At 32.4% G+C, this 25,638-nt stretch overlaps 1 protein-coding gene across 1 annotated transcript in view; it reads left to right on the forward strand.

Annotated features, from left to right (window-relative positions):
- Positions 1 to 25,638, forward strand: part of LOC114333309 (kelch-like protein 17) — a 271,482-nt gene that overhangs the window by 219,194 nt on the left and 26,650 nt on the right. The window contains exons 4-6 of the mRNA XM_028283169.2: positions 3,244 to 3,480; positions 14,043 to 14,149; positions 17,739 to 17,855. Of these exons, the coding sequence (XP_028138970.1) occupies positions 3,244 to 3,480; positions 14,043 to 14,149; positions 17,739 to 17,855 (461 nt within the window). The remainder of the gene's footprint in view (positions 1 to 3,243; positions 3,481 to 14,042; positions 14,150 to 17,738; positions 17,856 to 25,638) is intronic.

Raw genomic sequence — 25,638 nt, forward strand, 5'->3', positions numbered from 1 at the left:
TCTCTAAAGTATAGAGGGATATTTTTTTAAGGTTCGCAATCATCTGGTTCTCCCATCAAGTTTTAAGGTTCGCAATCATCTGGTCCTCCCATCAAGTTTTCGTTATTCGTGGACTGCCTGATAGCTGCTGGTCTCCATTTGTAATTTTTTTTTCTAAGTACTTCTGGGTTTCTCCTTTTTATATGTCCCATCTATCTAAGTCTCTGTGCCTTGATAAATCCGACGATGTCTTCTCCTTTCAAAAGTTCTTTCAGGTACTTCGTAGTTTACCAGCTTTCGAAATTCATTGCAACTTAAGTTTAGTAGGCCTGCTATTCACCGAATGAGTCTTTTTCTCTAAGATCCACAATATTTCTTCATTTTTATGTGTCAAGTAAATGTGTCGTCGTCTTTATTGCTGCTCTGTAAATGTTCAGTTTGGTCTTCTGAGTAAGCTTCTTATTTTTGAGGAAGTTGTTTTCAGTAGGTTCCATTAACTCTATTAACTGAGAATCCATGATATTTGAAGTGTTATACACTTTCAAACTAATATTCGCCAATAATAGGCAATTGATTATGTATTTTAGAAAGGAACTACAACGTTAACGGGATTTTATTGTTTCACAATATAGTCAATGGACCTCTAAATATGAAAAACCGCGGAGTGCTACCATTTAAAGGGGTGCGTTTTTAAGAAAGGGGTGAATTAGTCCCTAGGCACAGGGCGAATTAGGGTGAGTTCTATACACGTTTGATACAATCACGTCTACAGGAAAAATTTTCAAGGTTAAATTTACTATTGAAATATCACATTTTAAAGTCAAAAATATTTTTTTTTACTAAAATATATTCAAAAGAAAAGCAAGAAAAAAACACGAAAGGTAGCATTTTTGTTTCTTGCCCTATAACTTTTTTCCACGGGGATAAAAGTATAGGCATTGCTTCAAAGAAAAAAACTTCCGTCCTTCCTCTTCAAAATGACGTTTGATCTAATTCTGTATAATTTCTAGTTTTCAAAATATGATTTTTCAAATTTCGCCACTCTCAACAATTTTGGGCCATTTCCTTGTTACCTCGCAAACATTGTTCTGTAACTTTTTTTTACGCAGCTTTAGGTGTATGCAATGTTACATTTAGTAGGAAGAAAAGTAAATTATCTTTAAAATGGTCTATCGTAGAAGGGTGTATGACTATTTTTAATTAAGATATGATTTTTCAAAATTTTATACTTTTTGTATATATTTTTGATATATTTTACGATTATTTTTAAATTTCTCATTATAACTTTTTTTATTGTATATATTTAGGTATATATACTGTAAAATATTCTAGGTCCATTTTTAAACAAGATATGCTTTTTCAAAACTTGACATATACACATGCAATAGGTCCCCCTAAGTTGGAACCATATGGAAAACTTTTTATTATTAACTTTATGAAAAAAATTATTCTTTATAAAATGCTCTACATTGTCTAAAACCTTAGATGTAAACATCAGATATAAAATTTTATCAATTTCGCTCAAGAGTAAAGTACCTTTATATTTCACAATATCGAAAAGTGTTATTAAGAAAAGTTATTTGGAATTAAAATTATGTTACAATATGCAATTATATTCTTCTAATTAAAAAAAAAAATAAAAAAAATTTAAATTTTTTCTCAAATTACGGATATCTTGGATATCCTACGGATATCTTCTTTAAAATAGTCCCAGAGGTAATTGCAATACACCAATTTAAAGTAAAGAAAGTAAGCTTTTTTATTCCAGAATGTATGTACCTAAATGTACAGGAAAAAAATTCATAATGAGAAATTTAAAAAATAATCATAAAAAATATTAAAAATCATTAAAAGTATAAAACCTTGAAAAAGCATAACTTGTTTAAAAATAGTCGTACGACCTTATACAGTAGACCATTTTAAGGGTAATTGACTTTTCTTTCTAGTAAATGTACCATTACATATACCTAGGAATGCGTAGAAAAAAGTTACAGAACAATGTTTGCGAAATAATGGAGAAAATGACTCAAAAATTCTGTAAGCGGCAAACTCTGAAAGATCCTATTTCGGAAACTATAAATCGTAGAGACTTTTACCAAACGTCATTTTAAAGAGGAAGGATGGAAGTTATTTTTCGCTGAAGCAATGCCTATACATATATCCCTGTGAAAAAAAATTATGGGGCAAAAAACAAAATTGCTTTCTTTCGTGTTTTTTTCTTGCTTTTTTTTTAATGTATTTTTATACAAAAAAATACTTTTGACTTTGAAATATGATATTTCGATAGTAAATTTATCCTGGAACAATTTTCCTGTAGAAGTGTTTGTACCAAAAGTGAATGGAACTCACCTTAATTCACCCTGTGCCTAGGGACCAATGCACCCCAAATATAGAGGTCTGTTGACCATATGAGACAATAAAATCCCGTTAACGTTGTAGTTCCTTTTAGCTCTCTTAGCCAAGCCGCACATCAAAGAAACATGAAACGAAAAACATGAAACATGAAACGAAAAACATGTTTCATGAAAAGAAAACACTGCTAAAAAAATCTCAAAGTCCGCCTACTAATGAAACGAGTGTGATTCATGCTCATGACATATTTTTATTTTCGAAGAGTCTCATAAATGGCCGGATATATATTTGTTTAGCAGTGGTTTATTTCCATGAAACGTAATTTACGTTTCATGTTTCTTTGATGTGCGGCCGGGCTTATGTTGAACAGAATCAATAGCCTATAACTGTATTGACCATGTTATCTTGATCATACTGGGTATTTTGTTTAATTTTTATTTATTGCCAAACCATTCTTGGATGCTTTCTTGTACAACTTCGCAAGTTATTCATTTAAACCTTTTAGGTTTCTGTTAATCAATGCTGTGTCATCAACGTACGCCACAAGTTGCGAAGTCACGTTTCATTGTCTCGGAAGTCACCTCGTACTGCTAGATGCCGTCTGTTATTATTGCTCAATCCTTCCAGTAAACAGATAATACCGCTAATTTTTAAACTTCCAGTTAATGCTTTTATCGATGTGCAAGCATGCTGGTTTGTCAGCACAGACTGTAGCATATCTTCTAGGCCGTAAATTAACCGCATCCAACTTTCGTCTCCTCCCTTTTGCTAAAAACTACTACCATATAATCCATCCTCCTAATAACTAATTCTTCTTTTCTCACCCATAGTTACTAACTATAAAATTCTTAATTTTGTCAAAAATTAGAAAAATAGAAGTGACTATAAATTAATAATATAGCCATTTTGCAGGAGATATGAAGGAACACCTCCTAACAGAAATAGAGATCCACGATCTCGACCCTACAGCAATAGATCTCCTAATTGAGTATGCCTATACAGGCCAAATAACAGTGACACCAGATAATGTTCAAGTATTACTACCAGCAAGTAGTCTGTTGCAAATGCAGGAAGTTAGAGAGGCATGTTGCAGATTCTTGTTGAGGCAGCTACATCCAACGAACTGTTTAGGGATACGAAGTTTTGCAGGTTTGTATGGATATTTGTTTTAAAATATTTTATAAATCGCTTAAATATTAACACATTCGTTGCTGATTTCTTTCGAGAGTTGTTATTCAGGAGCAGTAATTATTTTACTGTTATAAAAATCAACGGGTTACTGGAAAGTCCTATCACTGGAAGCAGAAAATATTGTTCTGCAATCTTCTTAGACATTTTTGATGCATTTGACAAATTTTGGCATAATGGACTTTTATACAAAATGAAAAAATCCCTTCTCAATAATTACTTCCAAATCCTAAGGTCCTACCTGCAAGACGGGCATTACCTTGTAAAACATTATGATAAGTTATCAGTCTTTACCCAATTATGGCTGATGTCCCTCAAGACAGTTTCGTTCGTCTAGAGGCGTCCCTAATATTCACTGCGGACTAACCTACATCTCCAAAAGTCGCAACAGCAACTTATGCAGATGACACAGCAGTAATCTCTTTTCATGAAGATCCAGCCATAGCATCACACAGGGTACAGGCTAACTTAAATGCTATACAAATTTGATTGCAAATGTGACTTGTTTGAGCCAACGAGACAAAATCTGCCCAGATAACATTTTTACAATCCGCAAAAGACATAGTCACAGTATATAGAGGTCCCTCTTTATACTGTGACATAGTCCTCCGGTATCGTTAAACAGTTAACTTCTGTGACAGAAAGGCGACATGAAATACTTGGGAATGTATTTGTATCGTAAGATCACATGGATAAAACACATATTTACGAATAGTCCTGGATCCTGCGTACCAAATAAAATATTAATAGCAAGTTGAAAATTTGCTCACAGCTTAACGGTGTCGAGTCGGACTAACTTTGATGTATGGGAACACTGAAACAGGGGAATTTTTAATTGTGGAACGTAATAAACGTCGTCCCGACAAGTTTATTATTGTGAAAAATAGTAGGGTGTTTTTAAGTTTACCTGTTAGTCCAAGTAATGAAGCTTAAAATAGGACAAAACCTCGCAAGTTTTACAGAATAAATCGATTTGCTTAAAAATTTGAGAATACGTAGTAGATAGTTCAAGGATCAAAATCTATATGAGGCTGAAAGGCGCTTTTACCATGGGGTTGGTTGCCACCCTATCTCGGGGGTGGAAATTTTTTATTTTATTTTCACCACAAAAGTTGGTAAAAACAGTTCTGGAAAACAAATTCTAAGCAAAAAACGTTCTATACATTTTTTTGATAAAATTAAAAGTTTTCGATTTATTCGCTATCGAAAGTATTAGTTTTATATCGAAAAAATCAATGTTTTTAATCAGTTTTCTGCTAATAACTCAAAAAGTTTTCGTTTCATCTTTGCTTAACAAATATGTACCTTTTTACAAAATAAACTTAACCAATTTTTTTTTATTTTCTTTAAGGCCAATAATAGTAATCGAGCTATTGTTTATTATATGTTAGCTCTTCTTCGTCAAATGCTAAATATTGTAGTTTCAAACTCAAAAGACGGGAAAACTGTGCATTTTTCGAGGATAACTTTTTCAAAGTAATTTAAAGTATTTAAAAATGTCTATCTACAGAAATAAAAAAGTCTCTAGCTCAAAAAGTAAGTGACTTATAATGAAAAGAATGTCAGCCCCTATTTTCTTCAGCGAAAAATTAATCGGAAACTTCGCCCTACTGACCACCCTAATTAAAATTAGTCATTGACCTTCTTTGGTCGTCTTCTATATTTATGTATTAAGTATAAATAGGTTTGAGCGGCTTAGAATAATTAGTTTTAAAAAAAATGGAGGTAAAGGCGAATAACAAATTTTTGTAGTTTGGTAAAAAATGCTCTTTTCTTCAGAATAGAAAGATTGGCATCAGAGATACGAAAAAATATGAAAATCTAAAATTGTAGCTTATTTAATTCCCAAGAAAGACGTTAGCAAAATTTTTTTCTATAGCAATAACTGAGTGAGCTATTGAAAATAATTAAAACTTGTAATAACATGCAAAAACCACCTTTCCCAACCCGTTTACAGTCACCTCTTTTTGCGACTTAAAATTTTAAATGGATTTAATATTAATAGCCTTATAGATCTTGTAGAGGCCTACAAAATTCTTTTTTACCAAAATTTCTAGAATAAAAAATAAAAAGTTACGCTTAAAAAATCAATATATTAAAAAAAAAAGGATAAATCCAATTGGAAGTTTAATAATGTAAGTTAGCGGTGTTTTTAGTCATTGGCCTTATTCATACTTCTTTATTTATGTATTAGTAATAGATTTCAGAAGTTTGACTGGCTTAGAATGATTAGTTTTGAAAAAAACTGGAGTTAAAAGCGAATAACGAATTTTTGTAGTTTGGTAAAAATGCAATTTTCTTCAGAATAGAAAGATTAGCATCAAATATAAATGTTTAAATATAAAATTGTAGGTTATTTAAATCCCAAGAACTTGGTTTGAAAAAAAATTTTCTACGGCAAAAATTTAGTGAATCGTAAATGAGTATAATATCGAAAAATATTAATTTTATCAAAAAAATGTATAGAACATTTTTTGCTTAAACTGAATGTTTTGTCAACTTTTGCGGTCTTAATTTCCACCCCGAGATGGGGTGGCATCCACCCCCATAGTAAAAGCGCCTTTTGGCATCATATAGATTTTGATCCCTGGACTATTCACTACATATTCTCAAATTTTCAAGCACATCGATCTATTCTGTAAAAATTGCGAGCTGAAAAGCTTCGGTTCCTGGACTATATTCAATATGTTTATTGTCCGACAAAAATGTTGGGCCTTTTAACCAGTCCGGCACGTAGAACATGTCAAATGACAGGAAATATGTTGGTGATATACAGAGTGGCCCAAAAGTCTGGAAACGGTCAATTATCTCGTAAATTGCTAGTCATAATTGTACAACATTTGAGGTACACCTATTTTCGGATACGGAGATTCCATATTTGATATTTGCAATGTTGCCAGATTTGCCGTTTCTCTTATATTATTAGTAACTTTGGTTTTTCAAATTCATCACCCTGTATATTCAGTCATCATTGGAATCTCCTATTTAATACGAGTTCAACCATATGTAACACTTATGATTTTATGTAGTCTGGAAGGTCTTAAATACATAAAACAGTGCAAAATTATGTAGATTTTAATAAATTTAAATATTTAAATGTAGAATGCTGTGATTTTGACATTTGTTCACCATTTACATTATTGACTAAAATTGACAGTAGTTATGTTTTGAAAAGTTCTGCAAGATAAATTGCTTCTCTAAAATGGCTCTTAACGAAAAAGAACGAATTACTATTCTAATGATGAGAGGGTACGGTGACAGAAAAAGATCTTATTGTGAAGTAGCCAACTTGTTCAATGATACTTTCCCAAACCGTTCTCCTATTCATAAGGCGACGGTACAAAAAACTGTAAAGCGATTTGAGGAATCTGGAGAAGTAAAAGATAGATACCGATCAGGTAGACCGAAAAGAGTTATGAATGACAACAAAACTTTAGACATAATGCAAAGTTTTGTTGAAGATCCACATACATCCTCACGCAGGGTTGCACAAGTACATGATGTAGGTCGTTCTTCAGTCTTACGTGTATTAAGTAAGAATAAATTTAAACCATACAAAATTAACTTATTGCAAGGATTAAGTGAAGATGACTTCGATCGTAGATTACAGTTTACTGAGGTAATGATGGATAAAATTGAAAATGACGAAAATTTCGTTAACAGAATATGTTTTTCCGATGAAGCAACCTTTACACTGTGTGGAAGTGTAAATCGACACAATTTAAGGTACTGGAACGACGTAAATCCACACTGGATGCGTGAAAACCATACCCAAAGACCACAAAAATTAAATGTATGGTCAGGTATAGTAGGTACTCAGTTAATTGGGCCATTCTTTATCGAAGGAAATTTAACGTCAGATAGTTACGAAATGTTACTTAGAAATGAAATTGTACCTACACTGAGAAACTTGTTTGGGGCCAATTTTAATCAGATATGGTTTCAGCAAGATGGAGCTCCAGCTCATTTTGGTGTAAATGTTCGGCGTTATTTAGATGAGATATTTCCCGGACGATGGATTGGTAGACGAGGTAGAATTGAATGGCCTCCACGTTCACCTGATTTCAATCCTAAAGATTATTTTTATTGGGGATACTTGAAAAATTCAGTTTACAAAACTAAACCAGCAAGTCTTGCAGAGCTAAGGCAACGAATTATCGATGAATCTCGATTAATTTCTAGACAATCATGGAGAAATGTGGTAGACGCATTCTACTACCGATTAGGGTACTGTCAACTCACAAATGGAGCACATTTTGAACACTTGATAAAGTAACCATTATGTTAAAAAATATTGTAATCTATCAATTGTTACGTTTTAATATAGTTGAAAATAGTTAGTATTAAAAAATTTATTGAGATATTTAGGCGTTGCCAGACTTCTGTTTTATGTATTAAAAAATGTTTATATCTTAAAAAAATGTTGTAATCTATCAATAATTGTTACGTTTTATTGTAGTTAAAAATAGTTATTACTAAAAAATTTATTGAGACAATTAGGCGTCGCTAGACTTCTGTTTTATGTATTTAAGACCTTCCAGACTACATAAAATCATAAGTGTTACATATGGTTGAACTCGTATTGAATAGGAGATTCCAATAATGACTGAATATACAGGGTGAGGAATTTGAAAAACCAAAGTTACTAATAATATAAGAAAAACGGCAAATCTGGCAACATTGCAAATATCAAATATGGAATCTCCGTATCCCAAAATAGGTGGACCTCAAATTTTGTACAATTATGTCTAGCAATTTACGAGATAATTGGCCGTTTCCAGACTTTTGGGCCACTCTGTATAATAGCAGTCTGATTTTTGTATAAAAATTTAATGAAAGGGTAAAAAATCAAAGTCCTGTCCGACAAAATTCATGGGAAGTTTTCGTAGTCTGACGTTTGAAACTGTCTATACCTTACAGGTTAAGACCTCAAAATAATGAATTTCACAACCAACTGAACGAAGGCTTAAACGAAAGACCCCAGCCGATCGGTTAACTATAACTAGTCGCAGAGGCCCAATAAAGTTTAGAAGTAGAAGCCAAACCAACCCTACGTAATACGTGACAGTATTCTAGTGCCAAAAATATACAGGAAATTAAACTGCTCGTCAAAAGTTAGGGATATAGAAAATTAGGCTCATTTTATATTTAGTTGATTTTTTCGTGAACAGATTAACGAATTTCGATATTTTTTTTTATTATTTTAGATTTTACTTTGGCATTTACATATTTGTATAAAGGTTTACTCTAACTTCTTTTTTGGACTTATACCGGGTGAACAAAAAGAAATGGCTTTCTTCTGTTAAGTTTGAGACACCCTGTAGGGAAGACAAGGTACAAGTGTGAATATACGTCAGAATTATATTGTAGTCTTATGTTTTGTGAACATTTTGTTTTTTTAATATCCCTGATACCTTTAGAAACAAAGAAAATAGACGGTTTTATAGTGTAGCATGTGTTTTAACAGAAACAAAAGTTTGAGGCACCCTGTAGGGAGGAAAAGGCAGAAATGTGGGTAGACATCGGTATTATCTTGTAGTCTTATATTTTGCAAATATTTCATTTTTTAATTTCTCTGATATCTTTAATGACAAATACGAGATTATTCTTTAATTATTCTTTAATATGTGTTTTAACTTACGACATGCGATACGTGAGGAGGTCATGTCTTATCATCCCACTAATATGAAATTAGTTCCTACATATAATGCAACCGGAACAGAGTGTTTAAAGAAAAAAATCTGTGCAATGTACCTCTCGCTATTTAAAAAGCCTACACGTAGACACCAAATCCGTACTTATTCTCAAGAAAATTCCACGCCAAAATATCACGGAGCCTCCATTAAACAATCTCATCTCTCTTATGTTGCGCTTTGCATACCGCTTACATGGTTGAGAAATAACTCTTATAGGTGTCGATATGAACTGTTTACCTTATTATGTGCCTTTCTGTTTTTAACTGTTATTTTTTATTGTTGATTTAGTTTTGTTTCAGTTAAAACACATGTTAAAGATTAAAACGACCTATCTTCTTTGTTGTTAAAGATATCAGGGACACTTAAAAGTCAAAATGTTCACAAAACATCAGACTACAATATGGTTCTGATGTATACTCACATTGGTACCTTGTTCTCCCTACAGGGTGTCTCAAACCTAATATAAGAAAAACACATCTGTTCTTCCACCCGGTCTAAGTACACAAAAAAAGTTTGAGTAAACCTTTGCATACCTGTCCAAATACTAATGAAAAATCTAAAATAATAAAAATAGAATTAGCGGAATGTGTTAATCTTTTTTTTTTGTTTTTTTTTTTATGGCATAGACTTGGGTGTCAATTAGCCAGTCACAACTTTTTGTTTTCTATTCATAGATAAAGAAGGCAATGAGGTCCTTAGAGTTCCATAGCAAACTCTTCCACAGCTCTCTACTCAGTTCAAAAGCTGCAGTTGGCCGCTATGGATGTGTTAATCTGTTCACGAAAAAATCAACTATGAAAATGAACATGATTTTCTATATCCCTAACTTTTGACGAGCAGTTTATATTACCACAGGCCTACAGAAAAAAAATTGTTTTGGTGCCGTGAATCTTTAAGCTGATTTTTACTATATTAGGGGCGATAAATAGAAATATGGATTCCGTTTTTTTTTGTATCAGCTCTAGTTTTATGGATATGACACATTCCTAAATTAGTAGTTTTAATATTTGAGATAATGAATAAAATGCTATTCAAAGGAATATACATTGTTAATTAAACTTCCTCCTCAGTATATTTGTTGCTCCCACAGTATTATGTCTTATTTATACAAGAAATAATACTTTAATTTCGTTACATTACCAGCCTTTAGTCGAATCAGAGAAAATAATCTTACGACCTCTCCATATTAAGCTAGGCCTATTGAAGCAATTCGTTAAGGCACTTGATTCTAATGGACCATGCTTCGCCTACATAGGAAGGAAGATGCCCCAGATAAGTACGGAAAAACTGAAAGCTGGAATCTTTGATGAACCACAGATCAGACTTCTTACAAAGGATCCGGCTTTTGTGGGGTCAATGAATGAGGAAGAGAAAAAAGCTTGGCTTTCATTTGTGAACATTATGAAAAATTATCTGGGAAATCACAAAAGTGAAAATTATGCTGAGCTGGTACACCGTTTGTTGAATAACTTCCAATCACTTGAATGTAATATGAGCATCAAAGTCCACTATCTTCACGGTCACCTGGACCGTTTCCCTGAAAACTTAGGTGCGACAAATGAGGAGCAAGGTGAGAGATTTCACCAAGACATAAAAACCATGGAGGACCGCTACCAAGGAAGATGGGACACTCATATTATGGCAGAGTTTTGCTGGAGTTTGAACAGAGACTGTTTAAAAGTTCATTCCAGGAAATCACGCAACCCAAGCTTTCGTCACCTACGTCAAGTGAAGTTTTTTTTTCTATTTTGTTAGTTTTTTCTCTCAAAACTAATTGTATATCTGTTTCATTATACAAAGGGTTTTATTGTAGTTAAATGTCTTAAAACATACCTATTTTCTAATTGAATGATTTTTTTTTCAATTTAGTAAGTATATTCATCAGCATATTCGTAGTTTAATGCAAAAAAGCTAGCATGACCTATGTTATCTTGAAAACTAGAGCTGATAGGGCAAAATTAAAGCCATATTCGGAATCAGCACCCCAAATATACCTAAAATCAGCTATTAACAGTTTGGCACCAAAAATACTGTAGGCCTGTGATCAATGGACAATTTTATACCAGACATTTTGTAAATATTGTTAAAATATTCTACAGAAAATTTACTTTATTATAATTTTTTATAGATGGAATATATATTGGAATGTTTAATACAAAAAAGAGCATTGCATCTTCACCTAAACCCTTTAGGGCTAGTTTTCTGCGTATATATTAAATAACAGTGGGATCAACACACACCCCTAACTAATCGCTTGCCATATTTTAAACTCTGCTCATCTGTTTCCTCTTTTAATTCGTGCTTTTTGTCCCCAGCACAGCTCTGCTATTATTTGTAGGTGGTTACTTCATTCATTTACACCAATTCGGTATAAAATGAATTTCAGATTTAGGGCTTTTCATTTTTTGTCAAACATGTTTAGACACTTTTGTCAATAGCCAGAGGCGGCTCTAGCCCATGTAGCGCCCGTGTGCAGTCGATGCTCTGGCGCCCTTTGGTAGACGCGCAGTCAAAATGGAATAGTCGAATAGGTACCTACCTATTCCTAGTACTAGTATATATGGTATTAGAGGGTATTAGGTACACTTATATTGTAAACAAAAATCCAGATGTAAATATTCCAATATTAAATGATGTCGGGAGCCAATAGGAATTCACGGCGTCAGAACAACCTACCCAAAAAAGCCCCCGCAAAATGCAGACTTTTTATCAGCAGATAGTTTGCCTTGAAACTAATTTGTCGGTCAAATATCGGCCGACAGTTTAATCAGTGTGAGCTAACTAGGACTTGCGCACACACGACGATGGTTTATCGGTCGATAGTTCAATTCTCTCCTAGTTTTGGTATCGAATACTTGCGCCGTGCGAATATTTTTTTTTAACATTTTGCGAGAAAATGGCATCGTCTAATTCACAATCGTTAATTGTAGAAACGTGCATGGCCCAATTAGCATGACTAGTTCATTGAAGGTGACTAAGATCATCCGATAAAAGGCGAAAAACTTTTTTGGGTAATCAAGTAATTTAGAATATATTGTGTAGAATTTTCCACTAAATAATCTGTCACTGAGAATTCATCATCAGCATCATCAACAGCTATTCCATCCATCGCCAGAAGAAAGCTTTCCTTAGGTGTATCCATTCATTTTAGTTTGTTGTTTTTTGCATCCATTCGTGACCAGCCATTCACTTGATGTCATCACTTCATCTTGTTTGAGGTCTGCCTCTACTTATTTTGCTAGTCGTTGGTCGCCATTTAAAATTTGCTTCGTCCAACGATTGTTTTCCATTTTTCCTATGTGTCCTGTCAATTCCATTTTAACATGACAATCTTCTGGATCACGTCTGTTACTTTTAACCGTCGCGTCGTCTTATTTCTTTCACTGTAAATTGGATGCACTCAATGCCCTCAGAATCTTTTCTTGGATTTCCTCCTCCATTATATGACAGCGATAATAACATTTCTGGACAATTTTTTCATTGTGCGACTACTAACTTCCACAGTCAAATAAGAACTTAAGTACTAAATCGTTCGAGAATAGTCGGTCGGCTCTTGATAGCGTGCGCCCTCTTCACCAACCCGACTGTTTAGTTGGCTCGGTATGCGCACTAACAGCCCATCCCGACTAAACTATCTGTCGATAAAAAGTCTGCAGTATGCGGGGCTCCGCTTACTGCAGTGTTTTATCCTTCCAGTGTTTTAATTTTTGAAAGTGTCATTATTTTGTTTTAAAAGTTCGAAGCTTTCGTCAAATTTAGTAGTTGCGGTATATAATAGGTAATAGTAAAAGTTTACTTTAAAATGTATTTTCGCGTCAGTTACTGATTCATCTTCCGCCTCCTATTTAAAAAAAAAAGAATGTGTGTGTGTACTATGTACGCACGTAAGAAGATATTCTTCTATTATATAATAGGTAATTTAAACGAAGTAAATATACTTAAAAGGTTATTTGTATTTTATTTAAAAATCAAACTAACTTTCTTATCTACCACTTTCAAAAAATTTTTATTAAAACAACCAAAAATAAAAAAAATATATGAATCGCCCGGGAATTGAACCCGCAACCTTCCAATCTCAGTGCTAACGCATTTCTAACTACTCCATCGAGGCACTAGAAATAGACATGTAAGTTTCGGATATAATTACACAACACGGCGACATATAGTGTAAAAATGTTATGCTTACATAATATTTTATTAATCCAAGAACACAAGAATTATAATAATAATACATTTCCTAAAACCACTAATATATTCTTTTAATGACTTATTGCACGGTTACAGATACATACATACCTATCTTGAAAGATTAGCAATGAACTACATACTGTCAGTGTGCGCAGGCGCGCGGTAACTGTACAATTTTACCCTCAATCGATTCGCCGCTAAAGAAGAATATCTTCAAAAAAATCATATTTTATGTTGAAACAAAGTAAAGTTTCCGCTCTTTGGTGCTCGGCGCCCCTAACATCCCGGCGCCCGTGTGCACCGCACACCCTGCACAATAGGTAAAGCCGCCTCTGTCAATAGCTCTCATCAGACTAGTGGCGCATTAGGTAGTAGGTAGTGACCTGTTTTGCCTTTATCGCCAATTCTACAATTTTGTTGATAAAAGCCAAGCTTTCGATAAGATACCTATATAATAATCCAATCAAATATAAGTATGTACATTTGTTAACAACCGTATAATCAAAAACGCTTTTGAGTCATTGTGTTTGTGGAATATCTTTAATAAGACAAATCGATATACTTATTTTACTTTAAATTATTTTAGAGTGTTTTATCAATTTAAACTTTATTATCAACCTAACATTGTCTTTTTTTTAGATACCCACTCTTGCAAAGAACTTCACCTTAAATCACATGTCTACGCACTGCAAAATTTTCAGCAAGTTGTAGGTACTGAGGAGTTTCTTCTGCTACCATTTGAGGAGGTAATAAAAATCATCTTAAGGACACTTTCTAATAATGTAAACTTAAAACAGATATTACTCAAACATATAAATTGTGTACAAAATGTTGAAAACTTGTATATCAGGTATTAGTATATTATTCAACGAGCATGTAATGATGGCTGTTACTCACGATGATGAAGTTTGCTCACGTAATTCATCAGAGTGAGTAATAGCCATTACATGCAAGTAGAATACTATACTTTTTCTACTACCTTTTTTATTTGGATTAGTAGAAAAATATAATTATCAACTACTAACATTATTTAAAACGAAAGATTTTATTTTTCATAAGAAAATATATTTTATATAACTATGGCAACACTGTTAGAATTACCCTCGTTGAGCTTATGAAACAATCAAACAGTTGTCATTATGTCATGGAATGGCGGTGGCTTTTAAAAATAAGACACATTTTAAGGCAATTACATGAAAAAGAACGTGTACTCTCAATTAAAATCTATTGTACAATCAGCAGTAAGTGAAACAGAATTCATTGATATGAATTTCATACCCGTAAGTCCTTTTACGAAATTAATACCGATTGTTTATTGTTTACCTTTTAATAACGTCAATCTTAAAATGCCAAATGTTGAAATTTAAACGCAAAAAATATACTAACCTATTGTTGAGTTAAAAATTCTTTAAACATTTTTCAAATTTAATTGTTCATATAAATTACAATAAAATATTTTATTAAATAAACAAGTTTAAGTAATTTTATTTGAATCTAACCACCACTTGAATCTAACTTCAACCCGTGAGTAATGACCCGCGAGTAACTTCAGCCCGTGAGTAATGAACTATTACTCACCGATAAAGTAATGGGTGTTAATATCTATTCAAAAATATCGAATAATGAGTATATTATTAAACCGTCGTAGAAAAATATTGTTATCTAATAACGACAAAGCTTTAAATATTTAAAATGGTGGGATGAAGTCCCGTCGGAAATTCGCATGTTATAATTTCAACAATTAAAGAGATAAAGTTACATTGCACGATTCACAGCGAGTTTTTTTGCTTTTTATAAAATAAAAATGCGTTAACCCTGTATGTGTATGTCCCAGTCTAACGGGAGTTGTATAGTGGTTTTTTGTCTTCTACCTGCTTCGCCTGTCTTAGCTTTGAGTTTCATCGACTCAATCTTTTTCCATTCGGCATTATTAATTGTCTAATAAATACTTTAAGGTCGATACAGACCGACACATTCAGAATTTCAGAAACAACGTTTTCATTGCCTTAAATTCCTATAATATAGGATGGGATCCAAAAGATTAATACGTTATTCCTATTATGAACTCCTTTTGTTGAGCCTGTTAAAATTGAGTATCTACTATTTCTTATCAGATTAATTAGTTCTATGGAGCGATGGTGATGTTACCGACGCAAGTTAAGAATCTCGTGGGTGGATCGTGCGACTAATGTTGAGGTCCAACGTAGTACAGGCAAGGAATTCGAGATAACTAGCACTATCAAAGAGCGCAAACTATAATATCTTGGTCATGTTATGAGGAATGAACAGAGATACGGCTTGTTTCAATTCATCCTTCAGAGCAAGATTTGGGAAGAGAGAACCAGGGAGAATAAGAATATCTTGGCTCTAAAACCTGAGAAAGTGGTTTAATACATCGACAACCGGACTCTTCAGAATAGCAGCAAGCAAAGTTAGAATAACCGTAGCAAGCGAAAGTTAGCTGATCGCTGACATCGGGAACTGATAGACACCGTAAGAAGAATGGAGCAATAGAGAGCATAAAAGTAGGTTGTCTAAACAGTACTGGAATTAATTATTTTAATCTCAGGAATATTCTATGAAATTACAAAAAACGCTCCCACCCCATGTATAGATCACTAAAACAATTATAGGTAATCAGTAAAGAACCATTCAGGTGAACAGTGGAAATTGATGGCATCGGTATTGAATAAGTAATGGAAATACACTTTTCAGTAATTACACTCTCCAGCTACGGAGACTTGGACAAAGTAGTGAGAAATCAAGAAAAAAAAGCAAATATGTTTTAAGGATGCCTTCATAACACTATTCACTATATGGTAAAGCCACACTGAGATGAAGTCAAGACTTTATAAAGTCAGTTTCACAAAAATTACTGGAAACGATAGAAATGAGAGTACTGCGAAGAATTATTTTAGAGACCGAAATAGGAGTGAGAAGACATTATAAGAAAATACACATAAACAAAATGGGAGGAGACCTATGTGTTCAAAATAGCAAGAGGTAAAACACTAATCGGGTAGAAGTTTCGGTCGAGCGCGCAAAAGATGGGGTAACATCCTCCCATAGAGGTGTCAATCCGCCAATGAACAAGCATAATTACTTACACAGAGGAAGGAAGAAGAAGAAGTATATATGTGAGTGTAGTCTATTAAAGGAATAATAAGTTCTTTAAACCGAGAAATACTGAAATCTGGACTGGACGAACTTTTGTCTTACAGAGTTGAAGGTTATATTATAATGGTACAAGTTGGGTCCAAGGATGACTATAATGATATTAAAACTTAAAAGGGGTAAACCCTGTAGTTGGCTGTATACCTTCGTTAAAACAACGTAGAATGAAGTAAACACTTCTGTTGAATGTAGGTATATTAATTTATTATTAAAATTCTTAAAATTTATCCACAAGGGAGTTTAAGTACAAAACGTTTTCGGTCAAAATGACAATCATCAGTGTAAACGTCCAGTGTACAAGTACTTGAAACTAGCCAATTCAAAAGGTGTAAAAACCTCTAAATAACATTATTGCTACATTATAAGCTATATAATAATCGACCTTAAGTCGATGTCTTAAGATTATATATTATCACATGTGGATGTATGTCATCCTTGCTCGGAAATTGCACAAGGGTAATGTGCTCATGTGAGAGGTTAACAACCAACTGATAATGATATTAAGTTAATGCATAGCATTTTATTCTTTCAGAGAAAAGTTTGGCTTGTTCGTTCGATTCTTTTGAAGCTTTTTCTTTCAAAACGTCTTAGTTTTCTTTCCATATTGCTTTTGTCAGCGTCCTCGTCTCACACCCATACATGAGCACAAGTATAATTACTGTTTTGTATATCCTGTTTTTTATGCTCGTGTTATGCTCTTAGATTCAATAGTGATATGGCGGTTATACTTGTGCGTCTGTTTGCTGCCTGAATTCTCATTTTTTCTCTTCCGTGATTTAGATATTTAACTCTTAGATATTTAAACCCTTTCCACTCTTTCACTAGGGAACAATTATTGTTTCGCAAAATAGGCTTTTAATCAGAATTGTACAAAAAGATCCTAGACATATTCTTGGAGCTGTGTTGTGTCTGGTGTCTAGACTTCTGGTTATTGATTTTGATGTTGATTTATATGCTATAGCTGCGTTGGTTAATTAAAGTTTTGAATATAAAAAATATTATGAATTTTGTTTTTGTCGATGTCGCTGAAAAATAAAATCTGTTTTCTATGACCATTTTTTGATATCTAACAAGATGTCTTGAGCTACATTTGAGGGATTGGTTAAGCTATTAAAGCATCCAAATATTACACTTCTATTATTATACTTATTATATTTTTAGGTAAACGAATTGATATCAAATAGCCAGTTAAACATTTCTTCCGAAGAAGATGTATTCACCGCTGTTTTGAATTGGGTGAAGCATGATCTAGCAGAAAGAAGTAAATATATATCAAGAGTAAGTAAAAGATAATAAAGCACGTAGTAACTATTAAGATAAAATTGTATGTATTAAACATTTTCTATATATATTTTTCTAAACCATTGTTAGATTGCGGTTAAGGGTATATGCGCAAAATTTTGCGCCAATGTGTTTTAAATGAATTTATTTTTTTCAAATTCTGAGAAAAATAATAAGTATTTTTCAAAATTTGTAACGTAGAATGAAAGATTACATCATTGCCGAGGGCCGAAAGTCCCTTAGAATAACCAAAAAGTTTCTTTTGAATGAGATATTTGAAACTAAACATCACATTAAATTTTCTCTTTTTTTTCACCCCTGTAACTTATGGTAAGGGAGCCGAAGCGGCGACTTTTGCGGTTACTCGAGCGCGACAGATTATCACATCCCATATAGCACACAACGTCCGATGGACGTCCATATAACGTACATTTAAAGTCCAAACGTCCATGGACCAAAACTGTCCGAACTATGTACGTCCATTACGCGACGTCCATTGGACGTTTGATTTCAACGTACATTGGACATCCATTTGTGGTCCATGGAGATATTATCAGTAATTATATATAGCTTCTTGTTTTAATCAAAGCAATATTATTAGTAGAATACAATAAGCTTCTAATAAATGTAGTCACGTATTTTTTCATCATCGAATTAAAACACTGAACCACTAAAATTATTTTAATTAAACCTATATAATACTAAATGATGATAAAACGATGGTAAACTTTTTCAGAATAACGGAGCTACATCGCGCATCGGTAATTATAGAACTTACAATAATTAGACACTACCAATTTAAATCTTAAATGTGCATTTTGTAACTGTTAAATTTCCCGCCAAACTAAATGAAAATCTTCTTGACAACGTTGTCGCTCTTCACGCTATCGGTCGTAAAAGGTAGTATTAGGCAGGTACTTTTAGGGGATTATCGCTCTTAATTGTTGTGGAATACTGAAGGAGGATTTATTTATGATAATTCACAGAATGGCAAACCCGCTTGCAATATACAACCGTACCGTACTGACTCTAAGTTCTAAGAAATGATGTTTGGAAGGAAACAGAACAGAAATAAACCTCTTTTAATGTGCATGCTTCATAGGCCGCCATTATCTGAATTTTGTCTTTATTAAGTTATTACATACAATATAATACATCCTGCGATATCTTTGCGTGTGTGCTGTTTATCGTGCAAGTGTACTCGTGCATTAATGAAGTTCCTATAATAAAGTATACATAATAAAGTTATAATAAAGAGAAATAAAAAAAGGTATTTTGTGTAATATTTTAAAGTATAAGTTTAGTATTATAGGAACTATTTCCTATAACTAAAGGCTTTTTGCTATGTATATATTCAAAAAATTATGGAAACTAGATTGCTTTCTGAAAAGTGCCCTACAAAAATGTCCATAAGACGTACATTGAATGTACATCAGGTGTACATTGAATGTACATAACATGTACACTGAAAGCTTCAACAACGTACATTGTACGTTTGTAGCGGACGTTCTATGGACGTCCAATTTTGTAAACTCTGGACGTTCGTTGGACGTCCATCGGATGTCCATTGTACCTTAGCGGGACGTCCATTGGACGTTCCAATGTACACAGATGTACGTCCATTGGATGTCCATAAAACGTACTTGTGCTATCTGGGATGGGGAGAAACATTGTACTTACCCTGTAAATGTACCTCTACCATATATTGGCTTTTAATACAGGGGAGTTCATTAAGGGGGTCCAAAAAAAAAATCTATCCGTAGAAAAATCGAAATCGTCAGATTAAAATAAGGTAAGTTAAGTACATGCAAAACAATGTATGTTTAAAAAATCTGACGATTTCAGCGGGGCGTAAGGAAATAAGTGAGTCACAAAGTTTCACAAAAAAAAGCGAATATTTCGCGAAATGAATATCAGATCGAAAAACTAAAAAATACGTGTTCAATATTTTTCAAAAATCTATCGAATGCTACCAAACACGACCCCCAGCGAGAGGGGTGGGGGTAAATTTAAAATTTTAAGAGGCTACAGTAGCGATCAACAGGTAGCCACAAACGCGTTCCAAGATTGCGGCTCTAATTTTAAATATTTTGTCGAGATATTTGGCACACATATTCGTAATATAATAAAGAATGGCGGTACAGAGCCCAATTTCAGAAGTATGTTAGTACGTGGAAATTACTCTGTAACTAAATAAAATATTGAAAAAAGGAGCCTGTACCGCCATTAAGAAGAAAAAAATAATAAACTTTCTTCAAATAAACTTTTTTATCCCATGCCTAGATTTTGTGTAATCTTGGAACTACTAAAATTTTTTATTTCTAATAAGAAATCGAACATATTATAACTAAATAACTAATTAGGCAACATAGAGAAATTATCACTGTCATTTTGACAAACCTGCGTTAGATTTTCTCTAGACTGTTCTGTCATGTTTATCTATATCTGTTCAGTGCGGTAGTGTGTTAATTTAAGAATTCGTTATTGTTGTTTCAGAGGAAAGAAGTGTTTATTGATAGTTAATTTATTATTATATTTGTTGTTGTATAAGTTGTTGGCCTCTTTGAAAGAATAGATTGTTGTTAAGTGTGAGTATTAGTTATATGTAGGTAGGTAAGTATATTTTACGTAAAAATATTTCGAATTCTAATTGCGAGTATATAAAGTTTTAGGAGGATTTTTTATTCTTAAAATATTATCAATAGTTTAACAAAATGGAAAAAGTAAATCAAACAAAAAATAAAGTGAAACCTTCCAAGAAAAAGTCCATTAAAAACCGTGCCAAAATTATGCGAAAATCGAAATTTGTTTCGCTTCACAACAAAAAATGATTATTTATTATTGTTTTATTATTAGATATTTCATGCACATACCTTTCTAAATACGTATCTTAACATAAAATTTTCACCCATTTTGGGTTATTTTCATAAATATGTATTTATTAATTATAGTATTTATTAATAATAAAATCGTTTTCTATTACTTCCATGTAGCGCGACTATGATATTGTCAAAATATTAATCTTAGAAAATGTCAAAGATTACCAGTGTTGCCAAAGTTTATGATACTATATCCCGAAGTTATATTTTGTTGCCACCTGTTGATTGCTACTGTTTACTCTTAAATACGAACCCCGTGATATTTCGCGAAATGAACATCAGAGATCGAAGAACTGCAAAATACACGTAGGTTTTCAATATTTTTGAAAAATCTATACATAGAATGGCACCAAACACGACGCCCCACGGAGGTGGGGTGTGAGGTTACTTTAAAATATTAAATAGATATTTCGCGAAATGAACATCAGAGATCGAAGAACTGCAAAATACACGTAGGTTTTCAATATTTTTGAAAAATCTATACATAGAATGGCACCAAACACGACGCCCCACAGAGGTGTGGTGTGAGGTTACTTTAAAATATTAAATAGGAGCCCTCAATTTTTATTGCAGATTTCGATTATTTACGTAAAAATAAGCAATTTTTTGGGACTTTTTTCGAATTATGAATAGATGGCACTACAATCGGGAAAAACGATTGTTGGAAATGAAAAATTAAATTAAAAAATGGAAAGTACCCCACTTTATAAAAAACTTAACTTATTTTTTTTTTTTTGGTTTTAGGACCTACTAATCATAACCCAATAGGTCCCCATAACGCTCGAGTAACTACAAATTTAGCATACTTTCCTTCACTACTATTATTAAAGTAAAAAATATTATAAAAGTTTTCAGGGGCTTACGGCCTCAGTAATAATCGTTGATTGACGTATTAGAGGGTACTACCTCCAATACCTCAATCAACGGTAATAATGCAATCTTTCATTCTGCGTTTAAATTTAAAAAAATGATTAGCTTTCTCAGGATTCAAAATGAATGAATGCATTTAGAACATTGGCGCTAGATTTTATAAAAACTATTATTCCGATGCTTATATATTTCAAAATTGAAATATATTTAGTGCAGTCACTGAGGGTTTTCACCTCTGATTTCGTTGAACTATAATTGATTTTCATGAAAATTGGTGAGTAGTTAGAGGATACCCTAAGGAACAACAGTGATATGATGCCAATTTGCGCTTTTACCCTGGGATTGGATGCCACCCCCCTCGGGGTGAAAATTATTTTATTAAAAATAACCCGTAATTCTATAGAGGGACAAATTATAAGCAAAATTTGTTTTATAAAGTTATAAACATAAATCAATACTTTTTTGAGTTATTAAAGATTAAAGATTTTATTTTTTCGTAAAAAATGCATGTTTTAAAGCTGTTTTTCACGTATTACTCAAAAACTATAAGCTTTAACAAAAAAGTTGTTATTACCAAAATTGAAGATAATAAAAAATTGAATAAACTCCTGACTGAAAGAACTAAACTAATGTGGCGATAGAGGGTGATTTTTTTATATGTTAAAACCTATCAGCCCGGCGCATGCGCATTATAACTTTGTTCTGATTGAATGTTCAAATGACATGTCAAAAATTATCCGATATGGCAGCTGTGGTTTGGAGGTAAAGGTAAAGGTAAACAAATGTATAATATATTAGTTTTATTGTTGTGAGGACAGAAACAAAAAAGTTTATAATATTGTAGTGACTTTTAAATAGTTTTTAAAAGCAACAGGTACGTAATAATTGTTAATGTATCATGAGTATAAACCTACCTATTTGATCTGCCAAAATACATAGTATGTAATACTTTTATTTATATAATTTGATTACCATCAAAATTTCTATCAATATTCACCTAATATATTGTTTTTTACTCTATGTTTTGTTGTATTTTTTCAATTCTAAATCATTTCAATTCAAAATTAAAATAATTTGATAAATTTTCAAAATATCAAAATATCACAAGTTTAATCCGTTTAGTTAGTCGATCTTCGTAAATAATGACACATAGTGTCCGTGGCTAAGCGGAGAAGGCGAAAGAATTCCAATACCAATCGCTCTTATCAGCGCTGGTTCGAGTCCCAATAGAAACTTTCTTTTTTGTTTTTTTTTTTAATACATTTTATGATTGTAAGTATATTTATTATATAATTATGTTTTCAGAAAATACGTATTTAGTTAAAAAAAAATTTCGACAATTAATGTTCAGATATCATTTGTGGCTTGTTTAATGTGTTTGTGTGTGTTTTATTCTTTTATTATTTTAATTTTTGGCACTGTTCTAATAAAAATGTTTGAGAAGTAGTAAGTATAAATTAGTTTAATATTTAAACAAAATATAAATAAAAAGTACATTAATTTCGTTTAAATCATATAATAGAAGTATAACTTCTTACGTGCGTACAAAGTACACACACATTCTTTTTTTCAGTAGTTTTTGTATATGTAAATGAAGAGATGATGAGAGTAGTTAAACTACAAACATAATGAGGGATAGGAAGAGATGGAAATGAATGTAATTAGGTTAGCAAGATATGCAAGAGAAAGACAACTTGACACTCAAGGATGGATACGGCCAATGTGCATGCCTGTCAAAGACAGCAGATCAAAATAAATATTATTTTTCTCATGAGAAACTTTCAGTGCGTCACAGTTTTTCGATTTCTTTCTAACGCATTAAATTGTATGTGACAGAAAGAAACGCACGTCGGTGATCACATTTCGTCGGTGACATTTATAACCTTTATTCTAGTTGTCAATAGATGGCGCTATAATCGAAAAAAAATTATTTACGAATTATATAATATATCTACCAATATAATCTGTACAATTTATAGGACTATACAAATCAAAGAAAATACCATTTTATAATAAACACAATTGATTTGTTTTTATGCCAAATTGCAAATAAAATGTGACAACTGTCAGATTTAACTAAAATATCATGTCACTAAAATGTATATTATCACGGACTTAGCTATTTTTCTATCATGTGTGACGCACTGAAAAATGCTCATGAAAAGAAGCATAGTGACGATGACTTGGAAACCAAATACTAAAATAAGAATAGTGTACTTAGAATAGATAAAGAAGAATAATTGGTAAAACAAAACAAATCAAGGGCGTCAGGAAAGGATTTTGGATCATTTAATAAAGGACATAATAATAAATGATATACAAAATAAGTAAATATTTATTAGAATAGAACTACTTAGAATTTTCACAATCTCTGAGTTAACAGAATGAATATTACGTGACTCCAAAATGACAAAAAGTGATATTTTCAATTATTACACTGCGCGTCAGAGAAAACGGACACCCCACCAAAAATGGATTATCTTTGATGTCACGTATCTCCCAAGCCTGTTGTCCGATTTAAGCAGTTTTTTAATACGTTATAGCCTTATTCTTTAACAATATGTAATACGCTGTAATATTATTGTTGCTAAATATGTAAATTTTCATTGTATACCGGGTGTACGATTCACACTGTATTTTTTCTCAAAGTTCGCAACACCCTGTGGAATATTCTATCATTTATAAAATACTGAAATTAAAACCTGACTATAGCCTTAGGTTTTCTTAACATTCTGTTTTTTGATTCACTCGCTTGTGTTGGATAATACAAAAGTTAGGTACTTTAACAACTAGCCATGTTCTTCATCAGTACAGGGTGCTGATTTTATTAGCTTCAATTTTGGTAATATCTTTTTTGTAAAAACTAATAGTTCTTGAGTTATTTATGAAAAATCGGTTAAAAACATATATTTTTCTGACGAAAAATTAAAATCTTTGATCTTTAATAACTCAAAAAGTTTTGATTTATGTTAATAATTTTATAAAACAAATTTTGCTTAGAATTTGTCCCTCTATCGAATTATGGGATTATTTTTAATAAAATATTTTCCACCCCCAGGGTAAAAGCGCAAGTTGGCACCATGCTACCTTTGTTCCTTGAGATAACCTCTAACCACTCACCAATTTTCATGCCAATCGATGGAGGTTCAACGAAATCGGAAGTAATAGCTCATATCCACCTTCAGCGACTGCACTACCTCTCCATTTTTTAAAACACTACTAAATAAATTTACGATTTCCATACGTTAAGTAGAATATAGGTACATTTTAAGATTTTGCGTATTTATAAATGTAATATTTTATAATAACAGAGATGATTAATAAACTTTATTGTTTTTGGAAATATTATTCACGTATATCAAATGCTCGTTTGCTTTAGCTCAAACTCTATGAACAATTATTGTTTCGCTCGTTTGGTAATGAAATTTTAAAATTATGATTTCTAAGATATCGATTTTACCGTCAGAAAATCAGAACCCTTGATCAGACCTGTGCTAATGATGGTTTATAGGTGGGATTCACGAAGCTCAGCGAGTATATCAGTCAAAACACTTGTTATAATATATACCAGAAGCTGTAACAGTTAGGTATTTGATCTTTTAGAGAAGTTTTTGTACAGTTGACTAGTGTCTCGGCGTTACTAGGATTTGGAATACCCAACCAGATGGCTTTTACACTTTTACACATTACTACTCACGATCTTGTACACGTGTTTTGAATTTTCCTTATTTAATCGGTCTGTATTGGACTTTTAGCAATTTACCAAAGCTACATTTCGTCAAAGATGCTATATCCGGTTACTGTATTTTTTCGCGCCATTTTTCCTGCAAAATTGTTTAAATTATTGGTATTCTTTAAGTCCTCATAAGGCCTTTCACGTTTTGTCAGATTTCATTCTTCGGAGAGCATCGTTCTTTATAAATTGCCGTTATTTACGCACCAGATCTTAAATTGTTACTAAAACTAATCCGTCCATTTTTGAATTCTACACAAGAAAGATAAGTAATTGTTGACTGTTGTTTTATTCCTGA

This window comes from Diabrotica virgifera, chromosome 7, assembly GCF_917563875.1.
Source record: "Diabrotica virgifera virgifera chromosome 7, PGI_DIABVI_V3a".
In the NCBI taxonomy this organism is placed as follows: Eukaryota; Metazoa; Arthropoda; class Insecta; order Coleoptera; family Chrysomelidae; genus Diabrotica; species Diabrotica virgifera.